Source organism: Synchiropus splendidus, chromosome 1 (assembly GCF_027744825.2).
Source record: "Synchiropus splendidus isolate RoL2022-P1 chromosome 1, RoL_Sspl_1.0, whole genome shotgun sequence".
Classification (NCBI taxonomy): Eukaryota; Metazoa; Chordata; class Actinopteri; order Syngnathiformes; family Callionymidae; genus Synchiropus; species Synchiropus splendidus.
The window spans coordinates 52,535,058-52,560,555 of NC_071334.1; the positions used below are offsets into that span (position 1 = coordinate 52,535,058).

The 25,498-nt window shown below is 40.1% G+C and overlaps 2 protein-coding genes across 6 annotated transcripts; one reads left to right on the forward strand and one right to left on the reverse strand.

Annotated features, from left to right (window-relative positions):
• Window positions 1-445: 445 nt before the first annotated feature.
• Window positions 446-7,731, forward strand: LOC128752844 (protein downstream neighbor of Son). 2 transcript variants are annotated; one of them, XM_053854508.1, is made up of 12 exons: window positions 446-970; window positions 1,627-1,701; window positions 1,804-2,001; window positions 2,084-2,262; window positions 2,424-2,499; window positions 3,056-3,158; window positions 4,543-4,603; window positions 5,038-5,169; window positions 5,239-5,437; window positions 5,509-5,578; window positions 6,785-6,915; window positions 7,570-7,731. In XM_053854508.1, exons 1-12 carry the CDS (start codon window positions 539-541, stop codon window positions 7,705-7,707), a joined length of 1,794 nt encoding a protein of 597 aa, XP_053710483.1. In that variant the 5' UTR covers window positions 446-538; the 3' UTR covers window positions 7,708-7,731. The 2 variants fall into 2 exon arrangements, with proteins under 2 accessions (XP_053710483.1, XP_053710484.1); XM_053854509.1 differs by lacking the exon at window positions 7,570-7,731 and adding an exon at window positions 7,392-7,442.
• An 883-nt stretch (window positions 7,732-8,614) lies between these two features.
• runx1 (RUNX family transcription factor 1) lies at window positions 8,615-25,043 on the reverse strand. 4 transcript variants are annotated; one of them, XM_053870755.1, is made up of 8 exons: window positions 24,860-25,043; window positions 21,802-21,953; window positions 21,611-21,721; window positions 20,235-20,391; window positions 14,338-14,442; window positions 12,159-12,362; window positions 10,304-10,438; window positions 8,615-10,225 (listed from the first exon to the last, which is right to left on the reverse strand). In XM_053870755.1, exons 1-8 carry the CDS (start codon window positions 24,942-24,944, stop codon window positions 9,675-9,677), a joined length of 1,500 nt encoding a protein of 499 aa, XP_053726730.1. In that variant the 5' UTR covers window positions 24,945-25,043; the 3' UTR covers window positions 8,615-9,674. The 4 variants fall into 4 exon arrangements, with proteins under 4 accessions (XP_053726730.1, XP_053726737.1, XP_053726746.1 ...); XM_053870762.1 differs by lacking the exon at window positions 24,860-25,043 and adding an exon at window positions 22,957-23,299; XM_053870771.1 differs by lacking the exon at window positions 12,159-12,362.
• Window positions 25,044-25,498: the final 455 nt, after the last annotated feature.

Consider the following 25,498-nt stretch of genomic DNA (forward strand, 5'->3'; position numbering starts at 1 on the left):
ACATTTTCAAAACACACTTGAGTGTGATTTTTTTTTTCCACTAAGCACGTTAAGTTTGGCTATATAATACATATAATGTAATACTAAGTGCTTTGTATTAAATAAAAGATAATCCAACAAACCTCCTCGTTCCCATGTTCATGCCCAAAACACACGTCAAATATATGACAAATATGTATTACAGATTTAGTCAGAATTCAATTTCTGATTTTTTTTCTTGCATGTCTACTTTTTTGTACACCTTTGTCCGCTTGAAATGTATTTTTTCTTTATCTCTAAACCTACCACGCCGTAGTAATTACTTTAATAGGCGGTATTCGTTATTTTCAAACGATAACTATTCCGAATCGTCGCAGAGCGTTTGCTTCTTGTCTGAGCACTGCAATTTCCGACTTGCTTGAACGCCACATGAAGTATTCTACGTCACTCTACGCGCCAACTTTGTATGTTTTGGATGTTGCTCGACACAAAAGTGAGTCGCGTCTGACTTAGGTTCGTGATACCGTTTGGTTTCTTTTTTGTATAGATAGTCTACAACATGTCTCAAAAGGCAGGTTATTCGCCCAGCTTCAAGCGACCGACAGAAATAATGCGAATGATGAGAAAAAGAACGCGTAGCGAGGCTGGAGCCGATTCTAACCCGAGCGGTCTGGGCTCCACCGGCAGTCAGAGTCACAGCAACCTCGCCACCGGTCTCCGGCCGTTCTTGCCGAGCCCGCGTTTTGCGGTCCGGAACAACTTAATAGGCGGAAAAAAACGTCGAAACCCCTTCTCAAACATCGAGAATACTTTCAACCCCAAGAAGAAAGCACACATCGATAGCTACGCAGAGGACAGCGACGGTACACGGACATCAGCAGAGGAAACGGGGGACGTGGACGTGGACGTCCCAGCGAAGAATGGCGGGTTATCTGTCAGCAGCAGGCTACATGAGGTGGCGACGCACCGAGAACGAGACAATTCCTGTAAGGTAGGTCTTCATGTATCGGGCACGAATAAAACTTACAGTCTGTAGTACCTGTCATTGCTTTATATTTGAATGATTGTGGTACATTGCATGTACTATAAGCATCATTTTGTCATGAATTCTACAGAGATTGAAGATGAGCAGAGTGAAGGACTGGTCTTGTCATTTCTGCCCTTTTTCCCACTTTTTCCTCTTTATGTCTCTGTCGTGTCTCCATGTTTCCATTCTGGGTGACATGGCAAAAATATATCACTGTTATTTTTTAGATTTTAAATCAGGATATCAGTTTTATCAGGATTATGTATTTGGGGATGATTTGTTTCTGGTCCATTCAACCAAATCCACTGGAGACTGGTTAGACCTAAGAGCAGAATCTGGCTACCATAGCTCTGCTCCAACCCATAACCCCGCCACCTGCTCATGTCATGACTAAGATAACAACTGATCATTTTATAAAAACAAGCATCTGAGTCAATCTCACTGTCACTTTGAGTCTCACTTTCAGATACAGGAGTCTCCTGGGCAGTTGTTTTAGTTGGGTGACCTAGATTTAAAAATAAATAAATAACTTCTGTCCTTTACTACCAGCTGTTGTGTCCACACTTTTCTTTATCTTCTTTCATATATTTATGCATATCTTTTCTTGTTTTCTCTTGTAGAAAAGCCTGACTTTTGCACAGGATGATTCTCTTTTTGAGGAGTCTAAAGAAGATACTGAAAGTCATTTACTACAGGTGTCTCAATGTTTTGTTTTTAATCTATACATGCATAAATGAGTATATACATTGCAAATTGTTTAGTGGTGAATCCGTCTAACAACAGTTTTTACTTTATAGAGCCCACAAACTTCAGTTTCCTCTTCAGATACTTCAATCTGCGTGAGGTATCCTGCAGACTGGAGCATCAAGACTCGCCTCCTTTTCACATCCCCACTCTCATTGTCATGGGCAGAGAATCTCAAAGCTCAAGAGGAAGCGCTGAGCCTTAGTCAGCACTGCAAAGCTCAATTCACCACACTGACGCACACATTGCAGGTAACAGTTCAACCCTCATTTGTAAGGTACTATTCAGTCTCAAGTGTGTCTTGTACGCTCTAATTCTGTTTTCCCTCAATAGGACCCGAGGTCCTGCTCTGAGCTTCGCTGTGCCTTCCAGCAAAGCTTAATTTACTGGCAACATCCCTCCATGTCCTGGCTCTCGTTGTTCCCAAGGATCAACGCTGAGAGGAGTTTTACAGGAAAGAGCGCCCCTTGGACACAAGATACAGCATTACAACAAAATCTCATGACAGAATGGTAAAATACAATTGTTTTCTCTTGACAGTATCAACATCAACTAGACATATCTGCGTGTTCTGTTTTATTAACACACATTTGTTTGCTTCTAATTGTATTACTGTTATTTGAGTGGCATTTTAATATAACGCATTTCTCTGTCTGACTTTTTTTGTGTTTAGGTCTGTCAGTTTATCATCCCTCTACGGTCTTCTGAAAGCTAAATTGTGTCCTTACTTCTATGTGTGTTCCTATCAGGTAAAAACATTTTTTGGATACTGAGTGTCTTTTGTGAGATGTTAAATGACTGAAATTAGGAGAGAGTTGCGTGAGAGTTGACAGCCCCGTAAAAACGTATCCATGGACTATAGCTGTCATGAGCAAGTATTTGACAAGTACAAGTGCAGCGAAATAGGCCAGTATCAGAGTAGCGATACTGATACTGGTAACTGAAATCCATGGGGTAGTTAGTTGGAAATTACATCTCTGTTTTTACTCCTGCAAGTTCCTGCTGAAATATTGCAATCTCAATTTGAACCTGAATTGGTGTCACCGTACCGACTCATTCCATCAGTCAGTCTGTTCGTGTTCTGACATTAGTGCTGATACATCAGTTTCTTGAATGATATTGAAGTTGCTTAGCTTCTACCGAAATAATTCAAGTCATTGGTATATTTTAAACTGCAGAGTCTATGAAATTCATTAATTCAATCGAATTCATCTGAAATTCATGACTCAAGAGCAGAAGGATTTCTCAAGTCAAGAATACAAGAGAGACATTAGAACTGCAGTATCTAACATTCCTCTGTTTCAGTTCACAGTGTTGTTCCGGGCCGCAGGACTCAGTGGCTCTGGCTGCATCAGTGCCTTGATTTCTCCAACCACAAGAGGTCTCAGAGAAGCAATGAAGGCAGAAGGTGAGACTGGGATAATGTGCTGCATCGGGTGACCTGAAAGTGCCAAAATGTGCTACAGTAGAGTGCCAATTGACAAGGTTTTTAGTCATCTTGGCTCATAAACAAAATAGGCCAAATAAATTACAGAGCACACACCCATACACACACTGCGAAGGATACATTTAGCAAAGAGATGGTAGCTCTGTGGGACAAAGCTTGTTGAGTCCAAATCCAGTGCTCGATGATGATGCAGCTGTAAAAGTTTATCTAATCAACTTTAGAAATAGTAATGCAGCGTGAGATGTAGAGGTGACCGATCTGGCAAAAACGTCATCTCACAATTTTCTTTGTTATGAAATCACATTTTCATCAGGATTATACGTGTATTTTTGAGACTCATTTGCAAGTCTGCTCAGTGCAACCAAACTGCTTTAGTGTGTAAAACAACTCTAAAAGGGGAGGGAAAGAAAATCTGAAAATTTAGGGCGAAGTACTGATTTTTTTCCAACATGTCCAAAGAAAGTAAACAACAAAAGGTACACAACGATGATGGTAAGGAGCAGCATTGAAAATTTCTGCCCCGATCATCAGCTGATTTCTGACAGATCCTGGTGCGAGCGAAGCGACTCAGGCACGTGAACGTGTTTAATTCAGGAAAACGCTCAATAAGTTAGGTTGCCATCCAATGACAGTAGTAGTTACTGAGACTCCGATTTGACCTGATGATCTGCACTAACCTAGATAAACCTGGGGTGCTAGGTGCTGCTACTTCCTTCCATTATAGTGCTTCATTTATAGCGTGTGGTCCAGGAACATAACCCCCCATAAAGGAGGGAACACTGTTCATGTAAACCAGTAGGCAGTACCAGAATCTTAGATATTAAATGACATCTATGTACGACATGCGTAGATTAGCCTGGCTAAACTTGAAATGTTCAATGAAATATGTCTCAGTGGAGTTCTGTTTGTTCAGGGAACATGTGCTGTTATGGTATGATTAAGTAATCGTAGTGGTACTCTGTATCGGTAAGTACCCAATTGTGAGTAATCGTACTCGGTCAGCATAAAAGTGGTATCAAGGCATCCATACTCACATTGCTTCATAACAGTTATAACTTTTTGTGTTTTCATTCTGATGCGCCCCCAGTGTCAGTTGTTTCAAGGGAGACATCTCTGCTAATTCTGCAGTGCAGACAGTCATTGATACAAAATCTCCCGTCGTTTTGCTGTGAAGGTGTGTGGTCAAGTTAGAGCCACATCAGTAAAAAAAAACCAAAAAAAAAAAACAGAAACAACTCATGTTTTTGGTCGGATGGTGAGTGTGTGGCAGGATGTTGTGCATCCCATTGGACGAAAGTTGTTGTTGGTGAGTCCGTTACTCACTTCACTATCTTTCTTGATTCAGGTATTCAGTTCAGTCTCCCCCTAGTGGAGGGAAAGGGAAATGAGCAGGTGGAAAAAGATGAGTAAGTTCTTTTTTCAGTCGTCATATTCATTGTTTTTTTTTATGTTTGTTCTTATTTTGAAATGGTTCTGGACTGTTTTAAAATTCCAATATGTTTCATTTGATTTTTTTCAAGGCTAATATTAACTTTTGCTCTAAGAGTCAACAGCAGCTAAACTAACAATAACTACAACACATGCATGCACAAAACTGAAAGTAAAACAGGCAATCAGGTTAATGGACAATAAAAACATATATATATATATATATATATATATATATATATATATATATATATATATATATATATATATATATATATATATATATATATATATATATATATATAGCGCACACACACACACTCACTCTGTTGGTTAAAAACCTGTACAGGTTCTCTCAAAGATAGAAACACACACACACACACTCAACCTGTGCCTTACGGTGATGTTGCAGATGCTCAGTGAATGAGGAGCTTGTTGACACTGGTGATGGGGATCCTGAGGATGAAGACTCCAGCTTGTCCTGGCTGAAGGAAATGGGCGTTCACGACAAAATCAAGAAGCCAGACTGCATCAAAATGCAACTGTATCCTTCAAATAATGCTGGAATGTGTTCATGAAAGAGCATCTGACTGCACCTTGACCTCCTTTCTAGTCATAAAGAAGGTCACATCATGTCTCTGGACCATAAACCCGAGTCTGTGGTGTACGTGGAGGGAGCATGCACCTTCACCCTGATCAACTTCTTGATTAACTGTAAGAGTGTGGTGGCTGTGGCAGGCTCCCAAGCAGGTCTACCACCAACTCTGTTGGCCCCTGTTGCTTTCAGAGGGGCCACAATGCAGTTACTGAAGGTATCATGTCTCTGACTCACTCAGTTCTCATAATTCATGAAGCTCTCTCCTCACTTTATGTGTGTTTCCAGGCTCACAGTGTCAATGTGCAGAGCCAGGTTGGTTCCACCTACCAGAACATCAGCAGCCTTGAAATTTCAGGTACTGACAAAGCCTCTAATGTGTGTGTGTTTTCTGATAATCTAATCATATGCGTGATATGTGTAAGTGTTTTAATCAGAAACCAGTCTTTAGTGAGACAAAGTAGAACACCAAGTCTCACTTTTTTCCCCCAAACATAAATCTCATCATGTATATTATGACGCAACCTTATGTTTAGTCGGCGTTGTTGACTATTATTGACTGACTGGTAGCTGAGGCGGTAGCTGAGGCTCCAGGCTTGGGGTGGCCAGTTGTGACTGTTGTGAGGGGCCTTCATGACAAAACAAAGGCGACGATGACTAGGATAGAAAAAAATCGTAAGTAATGAGGACAAAATGAACCGGGTTCAATGGAAGCAAGGATATTAAGAAGCGTGAATATGACATGAACCCTATTTAAATGCATCTTATTTGAATAGAAATCATAATAAAATTATGGACCAAACATCGAAGATGAAAAGGCGATTTATTTCAAAACATATTTTGAATTTTATTTCGACAAATTTAGAGTAAAATATGAAAATTTAAACCAAAAGAAGAAACAAAAATGTAGTCATGAATGTGTGTTTACTGTCGAACCAGTACTGACTAAAACGGAAACAGGATTGAAAAAATGACATCAAAATGAAGCACTACTTATCAGTCATATATTTGTGGTCTGACCTCATGAGGACCACAAAAACACAGGCAAAGGGCCACATATGGCCCCTGGGCCGCACTTTGTTTATTTTATTTTCATTATTGCATGATGTACCAAAGCACTTAGTTGGTGTGATCCTCACTGACACACTGGCAATATTGGTAATAAAGCTGAAGAATGCACAGCAGGCGTGGGTAATTACATTTCCTCGGGGCCAACTTTATAGACTGGGACACTTGTAAGGGGCCGTCAAAAAGACAGAAGAAATTCATAATTTAAATATAGGACATGAAATGGATAGAACAACACAAGTAAATATGTCAATAAAAAATATCAAATGCTGCACAGCAAAAGGTGAGATCACACATTATGAAATGGTACCTGTGTGTCGTCTGCATAGTGGAGAAGTTAAATGGAAGCGAAGCCCAGTAAAACTTTTGTGGTCAACAGTATCGAGTGCTGCACTTTAAAAAGATCTAACAGAATTTAAATGGCGTTTTCACCTTTGTCTGCTGCTAATTTCTCAAAATCTGTGTATGTAATTGAATTCTTTGCTCTCGGTCTAAGGTCCAATCCTTCCCTCTGCGCTCCACACCATCACGACCCTACTCCAGCTTTCACAAAAAGGGAACTTCTCAGCATCCGTGTACACACATGCTCCAACAGCGGTCATGAATGTTCACTGCTCCACACAGCAGGTAACAAGAAAATCCTTTTGCGTTATGCCAGACCATCCTTCTTTGTGAGTAATGCGAATCCCACTGTTGCCTCTTAGCTCAAAGTTTCTGGCAGCAAGGGCCAAAACTGGCCACTCCTTCTACCTTGTGTCGTGGATCATGGAAGTTATTCAACCTGGCAAATGACATGATTGAGAGAACTGCATGCATTGTCTCATCATACTTAGTGATGGGTAGATGAGGTATCATGAGACGGTATTGCAGGGTTGGTAAAACACAGTGTCCTTATTTTCTGAGGCCACTAGATGGCGCTCTTGGTTTAGAAACAATGTGAGGTTTCATTGAATCTAAACATTTTACTGCAGACAATGCCATCTGGTGGCCTCTGAAAATCAGGGCACTGTTTCATGAAACTTCATATACCTAAAGCCTCTTTCAATGTGTTATGTATTTATGTTTGTATGAGTTTACTTTATTTATTTCTCCTCTATTCTCAGTTTTGAAGAAAGAAAATAGATAGATGAATAAATTCACCTGCTGTAGGGCAAGCAGGCAGTAAGGCAAATATACAATACTTACACATACAGTACATATCTTTCCCTGTAAAAATAAACCAGAAATGGTCACATTTTGCTGTTAGGGGAATAATTCATAATTTCTCTGTTGTGTCTGCAGAGCTCGGATGGACCAGTTGACTTGTCCTGTGGAGTTCATCCCTTATCCCTTGAGCAGCTACAACAGCCATCCACTTTGGGGAAGACAGCGCTGACACGAATCAACATGTGCAACCATAGTTACACTTGGAACAACTGATATATATGTGTGTGTGTGTGTGTATATATATATATATATATATATATATATATATATATATATATATATATATATATATATATATATATATATATATATATATATATATATATATATATATATATATATATATATAGCATTCATGACTGTGGGAGGTTTACATTGTCGTAGTTCATAATGCAGTAATAAATGTATTGTGGTGTACTTCATGAATCTGTCATTATTAATAGAGCTGCTTGACATTGCTACACCTTTGTTTGGTTCACTAAAAGAATAAAGTGTTCATGGCAGCAGCTTTGCCAAGTTTGTCGCTAAATTTAGTGCCTTTTTCATGGTCCCAGTTATTCATGAGTTAATGATGCCTCAGAGGGCGTATAACATTCTAATATGCTGTATCAACACAGTTCTCTTCCAGTGTTGCTGGTACATAAAGATGCCATCTGCTGGCATAAATCCATTTTCACTCAATTGAAATAAATGTCTCAGTGTTTCAGGTTTAATATTGAAAAAGGTCTATTATTGAAAAAGAAATGAATGGAGCATTTTGGGTTGAAAGTGATTGATAAATACATAGGGATGACCTGAATTGAAAATTTGTGGTTGGAGCAAAATAAAAATCCAATCCAATCCATTTTTTTTACACTTTTTTTTCTGCACAAATCAGATCAAAGAAATGTTAGTGAAGAAAGTGAACGTAACACACACACACACAGACACACATGAAGAGACAGAGCAAAACAAAGACAAAATAAAAGCGAAACAGGACAATTTCTTCATCAAATGTTGTATTTGCATCAAGTCGGCATATCAACTCTCATATTATACAAAGCAGGTTGATGAACAGGTGTCAACAACAGTGCTGCTGCGTGCATTTAAATGCATTTTGTTTGAGAAAAGAAAATCCGGACTCATCTCGATCCCCATGTTCACTTTACCTTATTTACAAAATCTCCCGACCGTTGTTCTTTTTACAAATATGTGGAAACAGGTTTATTACAAATCCATAAATAATTTAATCAATAAATAACGACAAAGCAAGTTCAAGACTTCCTAAAATGCAGGAATGGTCTTCCATTTATTTTGGCAACACATGTCCACATGGTCATTTTCGCTGGGTAGTTCTGGGACGGTGGAGTTCACTGCCTTGTACAGTGACGACAACAGTGATTCTCACCTGGAGGATGGGGTCTAACAAGTGGGTCGGTTATCTGCTTTCAGTTGGTCAAATGTGAGCTTCAAGATGCATTTTCCTTGTTGAATACATTTTTAAGTCAACCGTTCTTTTTTAATTTTATTGTTACCATGACCACTTGAGAGTCACTGCTTGACAATGAATCTTTTAAAAATTGCTGTTATCTCGTGTGGGCCTTTAGTGTCTCTAAACAGCAACATAATCCATCCGTCTGTTACTTCCTCCCTTTACATTCACCCTCGCATATAGTTGTAAACTGTAAATATGAAAATGATACATATCAAACCAAACATTTTGTGCTGATAGAAAGATCTACACACAAAAAAAGATTCAATTGTGCTGCTCTGCTTATGTGAAGTATTTACTTTTTGTACATCAACATCAGTGGCCATTGATGTAGTACCTAAACTTGGTCTCAGTGAAAACTGCTGTTCTACCGATGATGACTACCCCCTTGAAGCGCGCTACTTAGTGATGGGTAGATGAAGTTTCATGACACTGTATTGAAGGGTTGAAGACGTTTCATTAAAAAGAGTGTCATGATTTTCAGAGGCCACCGGATGGCGCTGCCTGCTGTGAAATATTTGGACTTGAACAACTGATTCAATGAAACCTCACATCACTGCCAAACCAAGAGCGCCATCTAGTGGCCTCTGACAATTAGGACACTGTTTCGACAACCCTGCAACAGTGTTTCATGACACCTCATCTACCCATCACTAGTGCTACTCTACACTGTCTCTTAAAAACTGAATTTTTCGATGGCTCTTCAACATCAGTATGGTCTCCAAACAGCTTCTACAGCCACCATGTTTGTTGGGGAACTGCTGTGACAGGATTCCACCTCCACCCCTAAGCCTTCAGTTTGATTTGGGAGTGAAGGATGGAGGAGGGCCGAACCTGTGGACGCATTGGTGCAAGGAGGGAGAATTCGCGGTGGAGAGCGTGAGTCGTTGCCACTGGCGCTGCCTCCTCCAGTCATCATGGATAACTGGTATGAACCAGCAGTTGCAGAGTAGTAGAAGTGATATGGCGAGGACGCTGACTGGAATGGCCCGTTTTGACCCTGGTGGTGGGTGTTGGTGGGGTAAGGAGGGGTTAGGTAAGAATGGTATCTGCCAGCTGGGGTGGAAGCCATTGCCGTTGCCATGGTGATTCCGATTGCACTGTTGGAGACGGGGTTATGTGCGGGGGCATAGGTGAAGGCTGCTGTAGGAGGGTAGTGTACGCGTGGATCAGAGAAGCGAGAGTCAGACAAGGAGGGAATTGAGGTGAACTGTCTCTCCAGATTCATTCTGTGGTCACTGAATGGCGTGAGGTCGGGGCCTGGGTGCAGACAAAGGTCAAAGATTAAAACTGATACTGGCATGGAAGCATGTTGTGTTTCAACATGACTGGTGCTACCTGCAAGCCTGGAGGACAGCTCACTGAGTGAGGAGCGACTTGGAGAAAGAGGACTGGTGGATGTGGTCATCTGGCCAAGGTATGGATATGACTGGTCGTAGGACCATGATGGAGATGTTTGCATCTGTCGGGAATCTGTAAAAAATACAGGAAGATATGTCATCAGATTTGGCATCAAATTTGTCATGATATATTACTACTAGTACTACTACTACTACTACGACTAGCAATAATAGTCCATCAACTGGATCCCTCTGCAGTTCCTACAGTTCTAGAATATCACCACTGACTAGTTGTGAGTCAACATTTGTGGACTCACATATTTCTGGTATTTTTTGGTGAACATATTGAGAAAACCCAAAGATAATAAATAAAATAGTTGCATATAATTTTCCACCGCATCAGCACTAAAGTTTGGATAATGCAAGCATCCCCCACCCCATGTAGCAGAGTAGCTTCTGTCCGTGCAATGTTCTCAACACACCCCCTTTTCCAGTTTGTCAGCTGCGTTATGTGAAGTTCTGCGATATTCCAGCAGTCGTGATGGTGGGCCTCTGTGCACGATGCCTTCTGCTGCTACGTGTCCGGCTTGGCTGCTCATTTTGCGTCATCTGAGCAGGTCGCTGGGGGCCTAGAATCTACACCCTAGATAAAAGCTTCCAACACTATTCTGCTCTTCTTTTTCTCACACTCCCTCCTGTCCTGTCTTCTTTTGTCCACTTTATTGTTTTGTCCTCTTTTTCCAGTCATCACTAGCATAGTTTTCACTGGTGTCCTGAAGTCTGGCAACACCAAAGGCAGGTTTGTTGAGCCAGACAGTGGCTGATCCGGTATGGTATGGTGTTTTTGGCAATGTTAGTAGTAGGGTAGGTTTCGAGCTGAAAAGCTTCAACGGGTTTCTGGAGTATAACAAACCCTTGCATTTGAGAAGTGAATTAAATATTCAGAGATGACCTTTTCTGGTCTCTCAGTAATGCTCAGATGCTAGAATGTCTGTAAAATCACCACTCAGTGAGAACTAACAATCTAAGCCTGGACCCGAATGATGGTAGGCCAAGCCCCAATCTACACATCTGCAAACCGGCGTCATTGCAACTCACACCGCTTCTTGCATCAGACGTGTGTGTCCAGCATAGACATTAACAAGACCAAAGGACCAACGTAACATGAAGTAAAATACTTCTCTTTTAGGTATGGTGTTACTGGATTCTGCTCACTACCTGTCTAGTTCACAGCCTTATGTTCTTGGCTGTGGGTAATGGGCTGAGGTAAATGGACTTGAACTAAAACCAGTTAAAGTGACATGGATTTTACAGAGTTTGCTGGATAATTTAGTTTTCTGGGCCATCATGTGACCATGGTCAGCGTCCTGAACCACCGGAACTCTGCCAGCTGCAACACAGCAACCGGAACTGTCCAGCTCACCGGCATCCTGCCCACTTCAAAATAAAACACTTATTATTTTCAACCTGAAATGGAGTGTGTGGAATCGGTGCTAGATACAGTATGTACTCAGAAATTTAGATCTACAAAACCAGCGGCCACTGCTCTCGTGATGAAGTCCCTCTGGATATTTCAGGCTTCTGAGTTTGAGAAGAGGCAACTGCAGAGCTGTGTTTCACAGCGGTGTTATTGGATGAATACATAAAATAAATACATGTATTATTTATTATTATGAAATATATATATATATATATATATATATATATATATATATATATATATATATATATATATATATATATATATATATATATACCTCCACAGATTTGTTTCGATGGAAACCCTGTTTCAGAAAGTTGCCTCAAAAGAATACTCAAACAGAATGAATGAAGTATAAAGAAGTAAATAGTACCTGCAGTAATCTGAGTGTGCGACGGGCTGGAGAATGTACTGGAGTGCAACGCCGCCGAGTGGCGAGAGTTTGCCGAATGCTGAGGGTGAAGATGGTGAGGAGGTGTCACTCTCATTGTGCTGCGCCTCAACTGCTCCAGCTCTGTAAGCCTCTCAGAGAAAGCCAGCGAACCTGGCTTGACTTCGTCCATCTTTTGCCGATGACCTGACAGACATATTCATTTGTTTAATTATTTTTGGCAGTTTGAATGTTTTTTTAATCATAGTACCTTCCAACTGTATTCCTCTTTTTAGAAACAGTGGTTGACCTGCTACTGACTAGGAGGCAACAACCGGCTACGGCTCTGTGTAAATGTGGGTTCAGTAGTTTTCTCAGCGACAGTCGACTGTGATGCCGCTGCCGTGTAAACCTTAGGCTGCAAATGGGAAACCGACCACTTACAAAAGCATTATTGGCATGCAGTGGTCAGCGTCTCCTATCAGTTCAAGCTGCGTCTTTATCTTTGCATCTCCAAATGGCCATCTCCTCAGCATCCCGCTTGGTTGTGGGTCATCGGATTATCTGCCCAAAATCATGGAGCTCAAATTCCAGCTGTCACAGAAAACTGATATTCAGCTGGTTTGGTCGTGACGGCTCAGAGCTGCTGTGCGACATTGAGGTTCGATGATCAAAGCAAACATTTTTTTCCCGCACATTTGGAGTGTCTGATCGAGAAACAGCTATAACAGATATACTGTTGCTTATATTTGATCTGCAAACCGGGGGTTTGGTTATGGCAACATCCGCACTCATCTATCGAGCAAATATATGAGGATCGGAGAGAGTGCATTGTTTTGTACGTCCAGGGAGGATTAGAGTGTCCACCAGGTTTCAGTATTAAGCAGGCGTTTAGTAGTGATGGGCTTCATGAAACAGTGCCCTCATTTTCAGAGGCCACCAGATGGCGCTCTCGGCTCTAAAATCTTTGGCTTTAAACAACCATTTCAATCTTACGTCACATCATTTTTTTTAAACCAAGAGCGCCATCTAGTGGGCTCTGACAATTAGGACACTGTTTCATGAAGCCTCATCAGCCCATCACTAGCGTTTAGCAAGGGTTTTGAAACAGGCGTCCAAAGCCCCGCCCTAGGCCCATTCCTCTCCAGACACGCCAGGTCAACGACTGACTTTACAACTTGCATTGTAAAAAACAATTTGTACAAAAATAACTTTCTATTAAAACAAACACCAGAGTCAAATAATGGAGAGATGAGAGATAACAGAGATGAACTCAGTAGCTGTTGTCAAGGTACCATTTTCAGATGCAGGAATCTTCTGCGCAGCTGTTTCACTCAGCTGACCCTCATTCATTTAAAAAACATGTTTTATCATGATTCATTCCATTCCTACAAGCTAAATGTCTATAGTTTTGTTCATCTTCTGTCATATATTTATGCAAGATATGCAACAGTTGTTTCAGCTGTGCGTCACGTTTCACATATTTAAACATTTATTTATTCAAACAAAATATATATGAAGGTTTGACTGTTGATTAAATACATAGAACCACGTGAGTTTCATCCCTGTTAAGCTATTTTGCTCGCATTCACCAAGTGCTGTGTGCCGTGCAGCGAACTGCAACGCTCCCCAGTGCCAGGCAGAGAGCTGCTCTGGAGAGCGGTGCAGTTAGGGGGAAGAGCTTCCTACCAAAAAAAAAACAACACCAAAATACTTCAGAGATTAAAAAGCTCTGAGTTAGTTTTGTAAACGACTGTTTAAAGTTTGGACATCTGCGGTTTCCTCCAGTCACCAGCGTCAGACATCCCACCAATAACAGCACTTCCATGCTGCGAGTGTGGCGACTCACCAGATGTGGAACTGCCAGATTACACCAGTAAACAAATATGGTGGCCAAACTACGACGGCAAAAGGGTTGTGGATAGGTTAATTTCAATCATATTCTGTGATATCGCCAGGCGGAAACAGCCTTCTCATGGTTCTGAGACACAATCCGTTCTGTTTATCTGTCTATGTCCATGTCGGTTGCCTGTTTTAATAAACATAGTCCTCCCAGTGAGACTCAGCTCTTGGGTCCTGCTTACTTCCGGGTTCACGAAGTAAGCAGGTTGTTCACCTTTTAAAGCTGCGAGTGGTTTGTGTTTCCTCTGGATGGTGCGTGATGTGCATATGTGTCACTCACGTCGTGGCTCCCTGGGTCCGTCCACTGTGATTTTGATGGCTCTTTGGTATGTGGCCACTTGAGGCGGGCTGGTGAAAACGGTGATTGTCAAAGTGAAGCTCTTTCCTAGGAGACAGCAGCAAAAGAAAATAGGCAAAACGATTATGTTCCTCAAAAAAGTAAATAAAACTTTTCTAATCTGAAATAAAAAAATATGCAAATGTGGATCAGTTGGCAATGATGGGTTTACAGGGACAAATATATGAAGAGGTTTTGCTTTGAAATATAAAGATGTCAATGTATTAACACAACATTAACAATTGCTTGTTGGTCGTATAGATTATCGCACAAATTTGTTTAAATCTACCAGAACCATTCTGTTGCACAAATACTCCAGACTGAGCAGAACGAAACACTAACAGGCAGGATTTGCACTCGTATTTGTAAAATATAATATAAATGTTTGCCTTCAATTGACTATGGAGCAAATTAGGTGAACGATATTTTTTACAGTGAATCACCGCGTGGTAACTGAGGCTCATCAAAGAAAAAGGAACTTGAAAAAGATGAGTATCTTCAATCTGTCCACTATGTATAAACACCAATACTCTGCTAGGTTTGGACTTCTTTTTCATTGTATTTATCTCACATGAATTCTACATGCAGTTTATAAAAGAAATATGTACACAATAAAAATTCTCAAAACATGATTCATAATCATTTAACATGGACATATAACAGTGCAAGTCCAGCCTTTTATTCTACAGAAATCTTGAGTGCACCATAAAAATTGGAGTATTTCCAGAAGAGACAGTATCATTTTTGGTTTCACTCCACGTCTCTCTTCTCTCTAAGTCAATACTTTATATACATTTCATTCATTTCTCTTTCCGCTGTTCAATTTCCCGTGGTTTAGTTACTAAATGGCAAACAAACTCAAAATTGATTTTTAAAATTATATTATATAGTATTTTATTTAAAAAATCGTTTATATCTCTTAATATTTGTTTTTTCAATTATGCTTAGGAACAAAACAATAACATTTGTTTTTATATGTTTCAGTAGAAATTGAGCTAGCAACTGATGCTAGAGAGATTGCTTGTTTTTAAAAAAATAGCTAGTGATAAACATGAATTATTCTTCTGAAAATGTAACTAAGATAGTCATTATACTGCGCCACGTGACCAGGGAAACAAACAACAAGCCGGTTGGTGGAAGTGGGTTTTTATAGACCAATATTTTCACCCTTCACCTCAGCTGCTTTGCACGTACACATGTATCACATAGCTGTTAATAATAATAATAGCTTGGATTAATACAGCGTGTTTTGAGGCAACGAAAGTGAACAGAGAGATTTTATTATACGTCAGTCACCCTGGTGGTGGTTGGCTACACCTGTAGCCACAGCTGCTACCACATCACCTCCATCATTCATACACATTCACAATCAATAACAAAATAAACAGCGAAAACTCTCACAGTTCAAATCCACGCATTCAATTTTTTGTTTGTAGTTTGGTTACTCACCACTGAGGCGAATGAACACTTCGCTCTTGATGATCACTTCATGTTATCATATGTATATGTATTTTATTTAGTTGTTTGTTGTTAGTTTTCTGCCGCTGTTGAGTTTCTGAACCTCCAGTGCTTCTTTTGTCACTTACTTCTGGTGAGGAGAAGATGAGCTTTCATGTCCTGATTTCCAGAAGCCACCAGATGGCGCTGTCTACTGTAAAATGTTGGGAAACCTCCCGTCATTTCCGAACCAAAAGCGCCACCTAGTGGCCTCTGAAAATTAGGACACGGTTTTCATCACCCCGGCAACACTGTTTCATGACACTTCATCTGCCCATCACCACTTTGTTGTCTGTCTCCAGCCGTACATGCACATTCTGCCACGATGTGCTTGGCGTGTAATTGAGTGAGCTCTGACCACCTGGTCACTTTTTGTATCTCAATGATGATTATTCTTCACAGTGTCTTCTATTCCGTATTTGTCGGGTCTTTTTAAGGTTTTCCTCGGATGTTGTTGTGTTTATTTCTCCCGGTTCTGTCAGGCCTTTAGTTCTTCCTTTGTGTCTGCACATTTTTCTAACAAACTTGTAAAAGTTCTCTCACTTGTCAATTTTCTATGTGTCCATACATTCTTTCCTATGACTTCAGTAGAGAGGAGTGGGATCTTTTCTCCCATACAGCTACTCTGCAACAAGTGGAAACACTAGTAGGTTGCCTTTCATAGTCAACTACTGGATATAGAACTAGTGGATATTTGAGTTCAAGAAGCGTTTCGGAGTGACAAAGACATGGAGCTTAAAGTGCAGCCACCGTCACTGAAGCGTTCATCTAAGGATCAGCCGCTGTACCTCACCACTTTTGGAGTTCAACCGACAATCTCGAGAGTGAAGGGGAACAGGACCATTCACCTCTCAGTCAGACACGGATCCACTCTCCATAGGGCAATATTCATATGAAATTCATGTGTTTTTCTTTATGCATTTCCCACAAAAATGTTGCCTCATCAATCCAAACCTGTCTTGTGCATCCCTGCTACTCTGTCTGACCTTTTCCTGCCCTCGTTGAGCACATGCATTAAGGTTATTATTATTATTATTATTGGTTTGTTTCTTTTGACGGACTTTGTTTCCCTCTGCTGGAGTAGTTTGATACCGTTGCGATTTTAGTTTGTCTCCGTATTAAATTGCATCGGAATCGTCATCTGGACTCATCTGGTTTCCTTCCTGCAGCATGTGGGTCACACAAGGTATGTTGTGTTTACGATTATGAAATTACGATTACAATAATTGTTTACGACTATGTTTACGACACAATGAAACATTATTTTTAAGGCTGTATTAACACAACTATTGCCCCTATTGGTATAATTCCTCTTTACATGCTGCTCACAGTCTGCCTCCCACCTACTGTATTTCTAAACTTTCTAAACCACAAATCACGCATGAAAAATAACACAAGCATATGTGCATAAACACAAGCATATGTGCACGGAGCAGATCAGGCCTTCCAGAGGCACCATGACCCAGTGTACCAGGAGCCGAAGCCTCAGCCATACCCCAAAAAAAGAAGGCCTTCTAACTGCTTCCCCAGCATGATAAAGCGACACATCTAATACTATTTTGGATTTCCGCAAGGAGGAGTAGAGAGAAGACCAGACGCGCCGTGAAGTCAGTGAAGTGAAGACGGAGAGAGTTCAGTGGCCGCTTGAAAAGATGGTGGAGAAGATGTACCCTTATCATTTTTCATTTTTTTGCCCATTAGTTTTGTTTAAAATGTTTGTTTTCACAGCTGTATTTTACATGACATTCATATCTAATGTTTGCACTAATATGTGTATATATTACGGATGATCCGATCAGGATGTTTGCTGATCACTGAAACTGATCACATGGATTGACCATGAATTTGTTGTGCCCGGAAAGCTCTCCGTGCTCCGTCAAGTGCTGGTGCTTTAAATGCTGTGTTTAATTTGACGGTGCTTCCCTGCACAGCATTTTCCTGTGCATGTGCTCCAGGATGCAAACTTTACATGACAGATTGAAAGAACCTCCACAGCAGACAGGCTGCTGCCCAGTGAGCAGCAGGGAGGGAGGAGCAGATGCATCACAACCAGAGGGTCTTTATCACAACAACATCAGTTGTTGTGATCGACAATGACAGGTAGTATGTATATATATATATATATATATATATATATATATATATATATATATATATATATTAATATACCTTGTGTGATGACTCATATATATATATATATTAGTGCTGTCATTTTAACGCGTTAATTCGATTAATTAATTCCGCCGCAATTTAACCCATTAAAAAATGTATTAGTATCAATGGTTCTTCATTTTGCCTCATTTAGAGGCATTTTATATTTCTAGTATTCATTGTTGAATTGCTATATTGAGCTTAAGTGCCATTTGAGACAGCCTTATTTTATTTCACAATTTTATTTATTTAACTGAATCGCTGTATTTGTATTACATTTTTGAAAACAGCCTCATTTTATTTATTTAACTGTATTGCTGTTTGTTTTACATTTTTGAATAATGCACCTGGCCTAACTGGTGTGTGGATGTGCTTGACCTTTACTTTTGGATTTCATTTATGAAACACAGTTCACCAATAAAAAACTGTATTTCAAATCTTCTCTTCTTACTGTATTCAACTGATTAGTCATGAACTACAATTTTTTAATATCCTAGAACTCAAATTCTTTATCAGATATGACATAAAAATGTGATTAATTCAATTAATTAATTTTTTCAATCGACTGACAGCACTAATATCAGGGGTGGGATTTGCTTCAAAAAAATAATCTAATTAATTACAGAATTTGTGATTAATCAATCTCAATTTATCGCAGTTTAATCGTATAAGAATATTTGCCACAAGAAGCCACATTTTTCAAATGTTGTTCATTTTGCATCAGTTTGACAATAGCTAAATAAATGCCGATGGTGGCTATATTCAAGTTTTTATATCACCTTATTTAAACTAAAGCTCTTTTAATGTCTTAAAAATATTTGAATAAGAATTTCAATTTTCTAAGAATCTCAAGTACATTCAGAGTAGTGGAAACACTGGCCATTGTGTAGTGACAAACATCCCTGAACAAAAGCAAACAGAAGCTTTTGTTTGCTTTTGTTCAAGGATTCCTCCATGTTTGTTGTTGTTGTTATCATCCTAGCTGCCACGTGTCTTGTGCATCAGTGTGATCAGTGGACCAGGAACTCCTGCACTGACAAAGGTTCCCTGTTGTCTGGAGAGCAAACTATAAAATTTAATTAAAACGATTAAATGCGATTGAAATATTTTAACAAGTTAATCGCGATTAATTCATTAATTGCGATTAACTTGTTAAAGTCCCACCACTAATATTTATATATATGTTAACCGATAATTTTCTGATGACTATTTGGTTGACCAGCTCCGACGCTGTGAGGGCTGCGTTAGCACCAGTGGGATTTGTGTCATGGGAACTATTCGGTTTCTTTTCACCTCGTCGTATCGTATATACGTTTTTTGTTGACTTCACCTTCACTATACGGAAGTTAAGGGATTGACAGCAAACCTTGTGTTTGAATTGAACTCAGAGAAACGGCAATGAGGACGCCATCTTGGTCGTTATTTGCTCAGTGTTTTTGACCAGGGTTTGAGTGTGATTTTCTGTGACCGGTGCTGAAAAGATCAATGAAATGGGAATATTTGGATTTAACAAAAAACAATAAATCCAGTAAGTTCTATCAGATTGTACAGTTTAGCATTTACAGTCTACTGTAAAATTGCAATTTTTGCAGAATCATTCCAGCAACCACAGCTCCCAGATTTTCTTTTCCCTATGCATGGTTGAGGTTAATTGTTTTGTTTGCAGAAACGTTGGATTGAAATAAAAGACAATATCTACTGATATTGTTCCTCACAAACGGTGCACAGTGCGCTGAGAGACAAATCTGCAGTGAGAGGTGAACAAAAACCCATCAGCCATCACTCGCTGTAGAAGGCGTCTCTGACCCCACCAGCTCTTCATCCTACTTCCACCTATCAAGCCATGTCAGTCAGTGGACAGTTGAGAGTCGTGGTTAAAATGAAGCATTGGTTTTCGACTGGTCCGACTGATGGATTTGTGCCCTTTATTTATTTATTAGTTACTTCTGTTTATTTTAATTCATTTATTTCTGGTTTATTTATATAGTTTCATATTATTTTGTTTTGTTCATTATTGCACGACGTACCGAAGCACTTTCCTTGTTGGTAGGATCCTCACTGACCCTGGCAGTGAAGCTGATGCTGATTCTGGTTTAGAGTTTACAGGCTGCTGAATGGTCAATGAAACGTCCCCACAAAGGCGGCGGAACAAGTGTGTGTGTGTGTGTGTGTGTGTGTTTTGGCTTGTATACCTCTTCCACTTCGGCCCACAAACCGCAAGTCATTGAATCTCGCCATTTGGTTTTTGATGGCAGCTGTGGCGTTGCGAAGTTCCGCAGAATAGTTTTCATCATTTCCAGCCATCACAGTCACCAAGGTGCCGTCAGGGATGTCTCCCAGGACGACCACCTGCAGAGACAGCGAGAGGGGTTTCTTTTCCTCCATGTCATCTCATTCAGCAATATTAGAAAAAAAAAAAAAAAAAAAAAAACCTGCATGCAACTTTCCCTCTAAGATGCAGTCATGCGCAATTGCGCACTGCTGATAGGATCTCAGCACAAAAATATCTATGCTGCGCAACAAAAATTAATCCTGAATTGAATGTAAACCACCGCAATTTCCGCACTAAGGAGCTTCTTGCGGTCAAGACATAAAGCCTTGTGACATCAGGCCAATAAAATGAGGGCTCACGCTCTGAAAGAAACCTGTTCCTCGTTCATTTGAGATGGCAGTTCCATGGTGAGCGTCACAGAATACGGTGGCCTCAAGTGGACAAAATGAAACCTCAGAACAGACGGAATCCTGAGCTTCATCCATCAGTTTGAGAAAGGATAAATATTTGTAAAAATTGCTTGAAGTTCTTTGATATCCAGCACCCTCAATGGTGTCAAGTGACTTCAATGACTAGAGTTAGTTTACATATTATATTGGAAGACTCTTGACTTATGTATATTGCGAATATATTAAATTATGATTCAGGTGAACAATTATGTAATGAACCTATACAATTCAACGACAATTGAAGGGCTTTATTTCTACCTTTTTTATATGTACATTTCACACATGTTCCATTCCTCAATGTGAATTATGCAAATCTCCCATCTCTGTTTTCAACTGTTAAAGCAGTCACCACTGCAGACGTCGACCCATCTCTCACAGTGGTCCAGGTGCAGAGAGTTTGAGTGTTTGCTCGGACACATTAGAAAGATTCGACTGCCTGCACGTGTATGTGTGTGTAGGGCCTCAGTGAGCGCATCAACATGCAAGTGTGGTGGGGAAGAATGTCTCCATTTACATCTCACAGCAATCATCTTCTGTACATCAGCGCAAAGACAGCGACATTTGACTTTTTTTTTTTTTTAATCCATCACAAGGCTCGCACACACACACACACACACGCTGTTAATGCATAGAACATCCTCAATCAATCAGTGGCGCTGGCTAAAAGCTGCTTTTCTGCGGCTCATCCGTTAGTTATTTTGGTCTGAAAGCACAGGAAAGACATGCAGCATCTCTTTTGCTCTGCGACATATGCAACAATGAAACTCACACACACTTGCTATGATGTACACGACGGGGCAGCGATTTGGCCTGGTCATGATGCAGTAATAAAGCCTTGGTTACTCACTTTAAAAGCGATGGGCAGAGTTTTGTTGCACCTCCAGTGTGCAGGAAGCACCGAGCACAGGAAGTTTGGACTGTCTGTTTTCACCAGCTCTGCAGGATGGTCGGAGATCACCTGCACCGTTACGACAAGGAAGTTCATATTCCACACGTACAACACTGCACAACTTGCCGTTTGTGTTGTGGAGACTTTACATCAATCATTCCTCGCTCTGCCAAGTGCAATTTTCCCACCATGGCAACTCCGCCTCCGACCTCCTGAGCTCCGAGTGGCATGGCCTCGGCCGTCTTCACCCCTGAGGCTAGCGCGGTTGAAGGGGGAGTGTAGCGTCGGCCCGGGGCTGGATCTGGAAAAGAACAAATGTAAAACAACAATCATGACTCAGTTTTAAGGCCAAAAATTACATTTCATACAATGGTGTTCAGAAGAAGGCCATTGGTCATTTTCAAAAGGTTTTAAGTTGATAGTATTCCAGTAGAATATTTCTACTATACTATTGATTGTGTTGCATACGTGGGCTTGAGTAACTCAACTATTAACATTTACAATGGGACAGATTTTTCTTCAGTGTTCGAATGTCACCATTTTTTTTCCAGAAGAAGAAGTGATGAAATGATTGACAGAAGTTGACAAGGAGACCATTTGACTTTAATAGACAGAGCATCGGGTCAGTTGAGTTTTTGACCTCAATGATATATAGCGTTGATCTTAGATGCTCAAGGTGATGGAAACTGCAGGAATGTGAAAATTTCAGCCTGTGTTAAATGCTTATTCAGATTTCAAAACAAGTAGAACAAAACACAATGGCAACAGTGATACATATCTTGATGCAAATAAAAGATACAATATGTTTGAATATTTTTTGTGGGGACATTTCGTTGCCGTAACCCTTTCCCCAGCCTGTATTCCCAAACCTGACCGTCCAAAACAAATGGTTAACCTTAACCATGACCTAAACCAAACTTAAATTCAATTAGAATTAAAAGTTATTTTCAAGTTGTAGTCCTCAAATTGAGGCTTAAAATTGTAGGGACAAGTTTGAGCTCCACAATTCCACAAGGTCCCCACAAGTAAGTGTGTGTCCAAGAATTGTTCCCCACAAATATAGCTATACATGGACCACACACACCACACATTTTCCAACACTCCGTGAATTTACAAAAAATAGAAAAGAAAAAGAAAATAAGAAAAGAGGACGTGTATATAATGTATAGATTAAAAAAAACGTCATGTTAACAAAACTAAAGGACAATAAAATGAAGTCATTTTCCATTAGTCTGTGTGTCTTTTTATTGGACACCAATCAATTAATAGACATATCAATGCAGGAAATAAATCAATAAATGTACCGTATTTCGCATCCCAAAGAAACACCATCTGGGCTTCTCAACGGACGCATCCACGATGTCCTCTGTTTCAGATCTTAACGTTCCTCCACTTCTATTCACTAAAACACGTCTCTCTCTCTCTCTCTCTCTCTCGCAGTTCTATTGAATTAAATCCAGAGAAGTGGCGTTATCCAACCATGTGCGCCGCCGTGGGCCGGAAGCGAGACTGCTCCTCCAGTTCCAGGCGTGAATCTTAAGTCCTTAAAGCATTAGTAACGCGCGATACCACGGTTCTGAGCGCCACAGTTGTGCGGCAAAAATAATAAAGATAAACGGCCTCCCGCGAACCGCCGCTCAGTGTTGAGAATAACAGACCCTCGCTGTGCATTTAAGTTGGAGAGCGCTTTATTAGCATGTCATGAGTTGTGCGGCCAATAGAAACGCTCGAGGATCGACGTCACTGTCATGCAGGCGACAAATCAGCGTCTGGTCCGCGCGAGAGGGGGCGTGGCTCAGTCCCAGCCTCAGTACCGACACTTACTGTGCTTGTATGAAACTGACATGACCATTTGTTTAGTACTTAATCTGTAGTTAGTTTTTAAAAAGCATGTTGGCAAAGCGGTTTCGTTATTTATCTTTCTTTATGCGACTTTTGTAATTGGTGAACATTTCTTTAGAATTGTGCTATTTTCAGTTGAACATTCAACCACAAAAAATATAAAAAATAAAAATAAAAAAACGAGACAAAAATGTGACTTCACAAGTAAGTCAAATGACTAACTCATTGTATGTTAGTTAAATGAGTAAAAATATATTAAAAAATTCACATCTGACCCATGCTGCCCCTCTCTGTCTCTCTCTCTCTCTCTCACACACACACATGTTATGCTTTTATGTTTTGTGGGGTCCTCTCGTGGCCATCACCCTTTCCCCAGCCTCTCTCACTAAACCTAACCATCCGAAACATATGACTAACCTGACTCTGTATTGGACTCTGAACCAGACTGAGACACAATTATAATGACCCAGTTATCTTGAAGTTTCAAATCTAAAACTGAGGCTTAACCACGTGGGGGGCTGGCAAAAGGTCACCACAAATAGCACCAAATAGCAAAGGTCCTCACAAGGATGTGTGTTTCCAAGAATTAGTCCCACAACTATAGCTGTACAAGTTCACACGCAGACACCACCAATACCACCATCGCCAACAATTATGACAAACAATCGCCACGATTTGTCAAAATACCATGTTTACCTAAATATGGTATGGTATAGTGTGGTAAACCTTTACCACAGTGAATCAGCATTTTTGGGAATAAATGGCTGTACTGTAGATAAACACAGTAGTGTCTGCAAATAATGGAAGGAAATACAAATAAGAAGTAAGTAACACAAAATGCTGAAGAATGCAAACATATCCTCCGCTGATCCATATTGTTCATACTTATTCAATTTTACTTATTCGTTTCCTCTGATATATTTGCAACTACAATAATAATGGTACCCATAAATAATGTATTATTATTATTATTATTATTATTATTATTATTATTATTATTATTATATACCAATAACATCAGCTATTATATTATTATTAACATATTGTTTATTATTATTATTATGTTATTATTATATTACTGCTATTGAAAGACACAAAAATTAAAATAAAAAAAGGCTTCAGTCAAACTGCCTTCAATGCCTATTAAGATTGACAGCATTTTATTTTTGTTGTATTTGTTTGTCTTTTATTTGATCATTAATTCATTACTAAAATTGTTAAACAGATCATAGCGATGACGGTAATTTTAGAAAATAAATCTCAGAGGAAAAGCCTAAAATGCATCCAACACATTGGTCATCTCAGCACTCGACGCCCAATAATGCTCATAATATAGGATAAGATAGAGAGAAAAGCAGGCTTTACCAAAGAGTCCGGTGCCTGTCCGGCCTTTTCTCATCAGGTACATGGCCCAGGAAAATCCTGAGTTGGAGTATGGCGTCGTGTTCATTCTTCAGCTCCGGTCCTGCACCGCAGAGCAAGTGGAACTCACCCAGATGACTGAGCCTAAACAAAACACAACAAACTAAGCTGGAAGACAGAAATGCAACTGCATAATTATCACACTTAACAAAGGTAAGAAAGAAAAGAGAAACAGCCTGTCATGACCTCCATCACTTGCTTTTATACCCTTCATTCACCCCCCTCCTCCAACACAGAGCATTTTAGCAGGAAAAAAAGACGCGCGTAAGCAAGGATGTATAAAATCTAGTCAAGCTTAATATATCCCTCCCTCTCTAAAGCGTAGCCACAGGGGACACAGCTCCACTTTGCCCCCAGGCTTTTTTAAGCTGCTAATTCTATTTAGCTACTCAAACGATTTTTCATTCCCTCTGCCCCTTTGAATGTTTCAAAGTTAAGAATCAAGTTCACGCTCTTGACAGTGTTTGCATGAATGCATGTATGAATCCAGCTACTAAAGGCTGGAACCAGGCACTTTTGCTAAGTACTTTCCAGTTTGAGAGATGGAAGAATCTCCTTCTCTTTACTGGCAGTTCTTGTCAA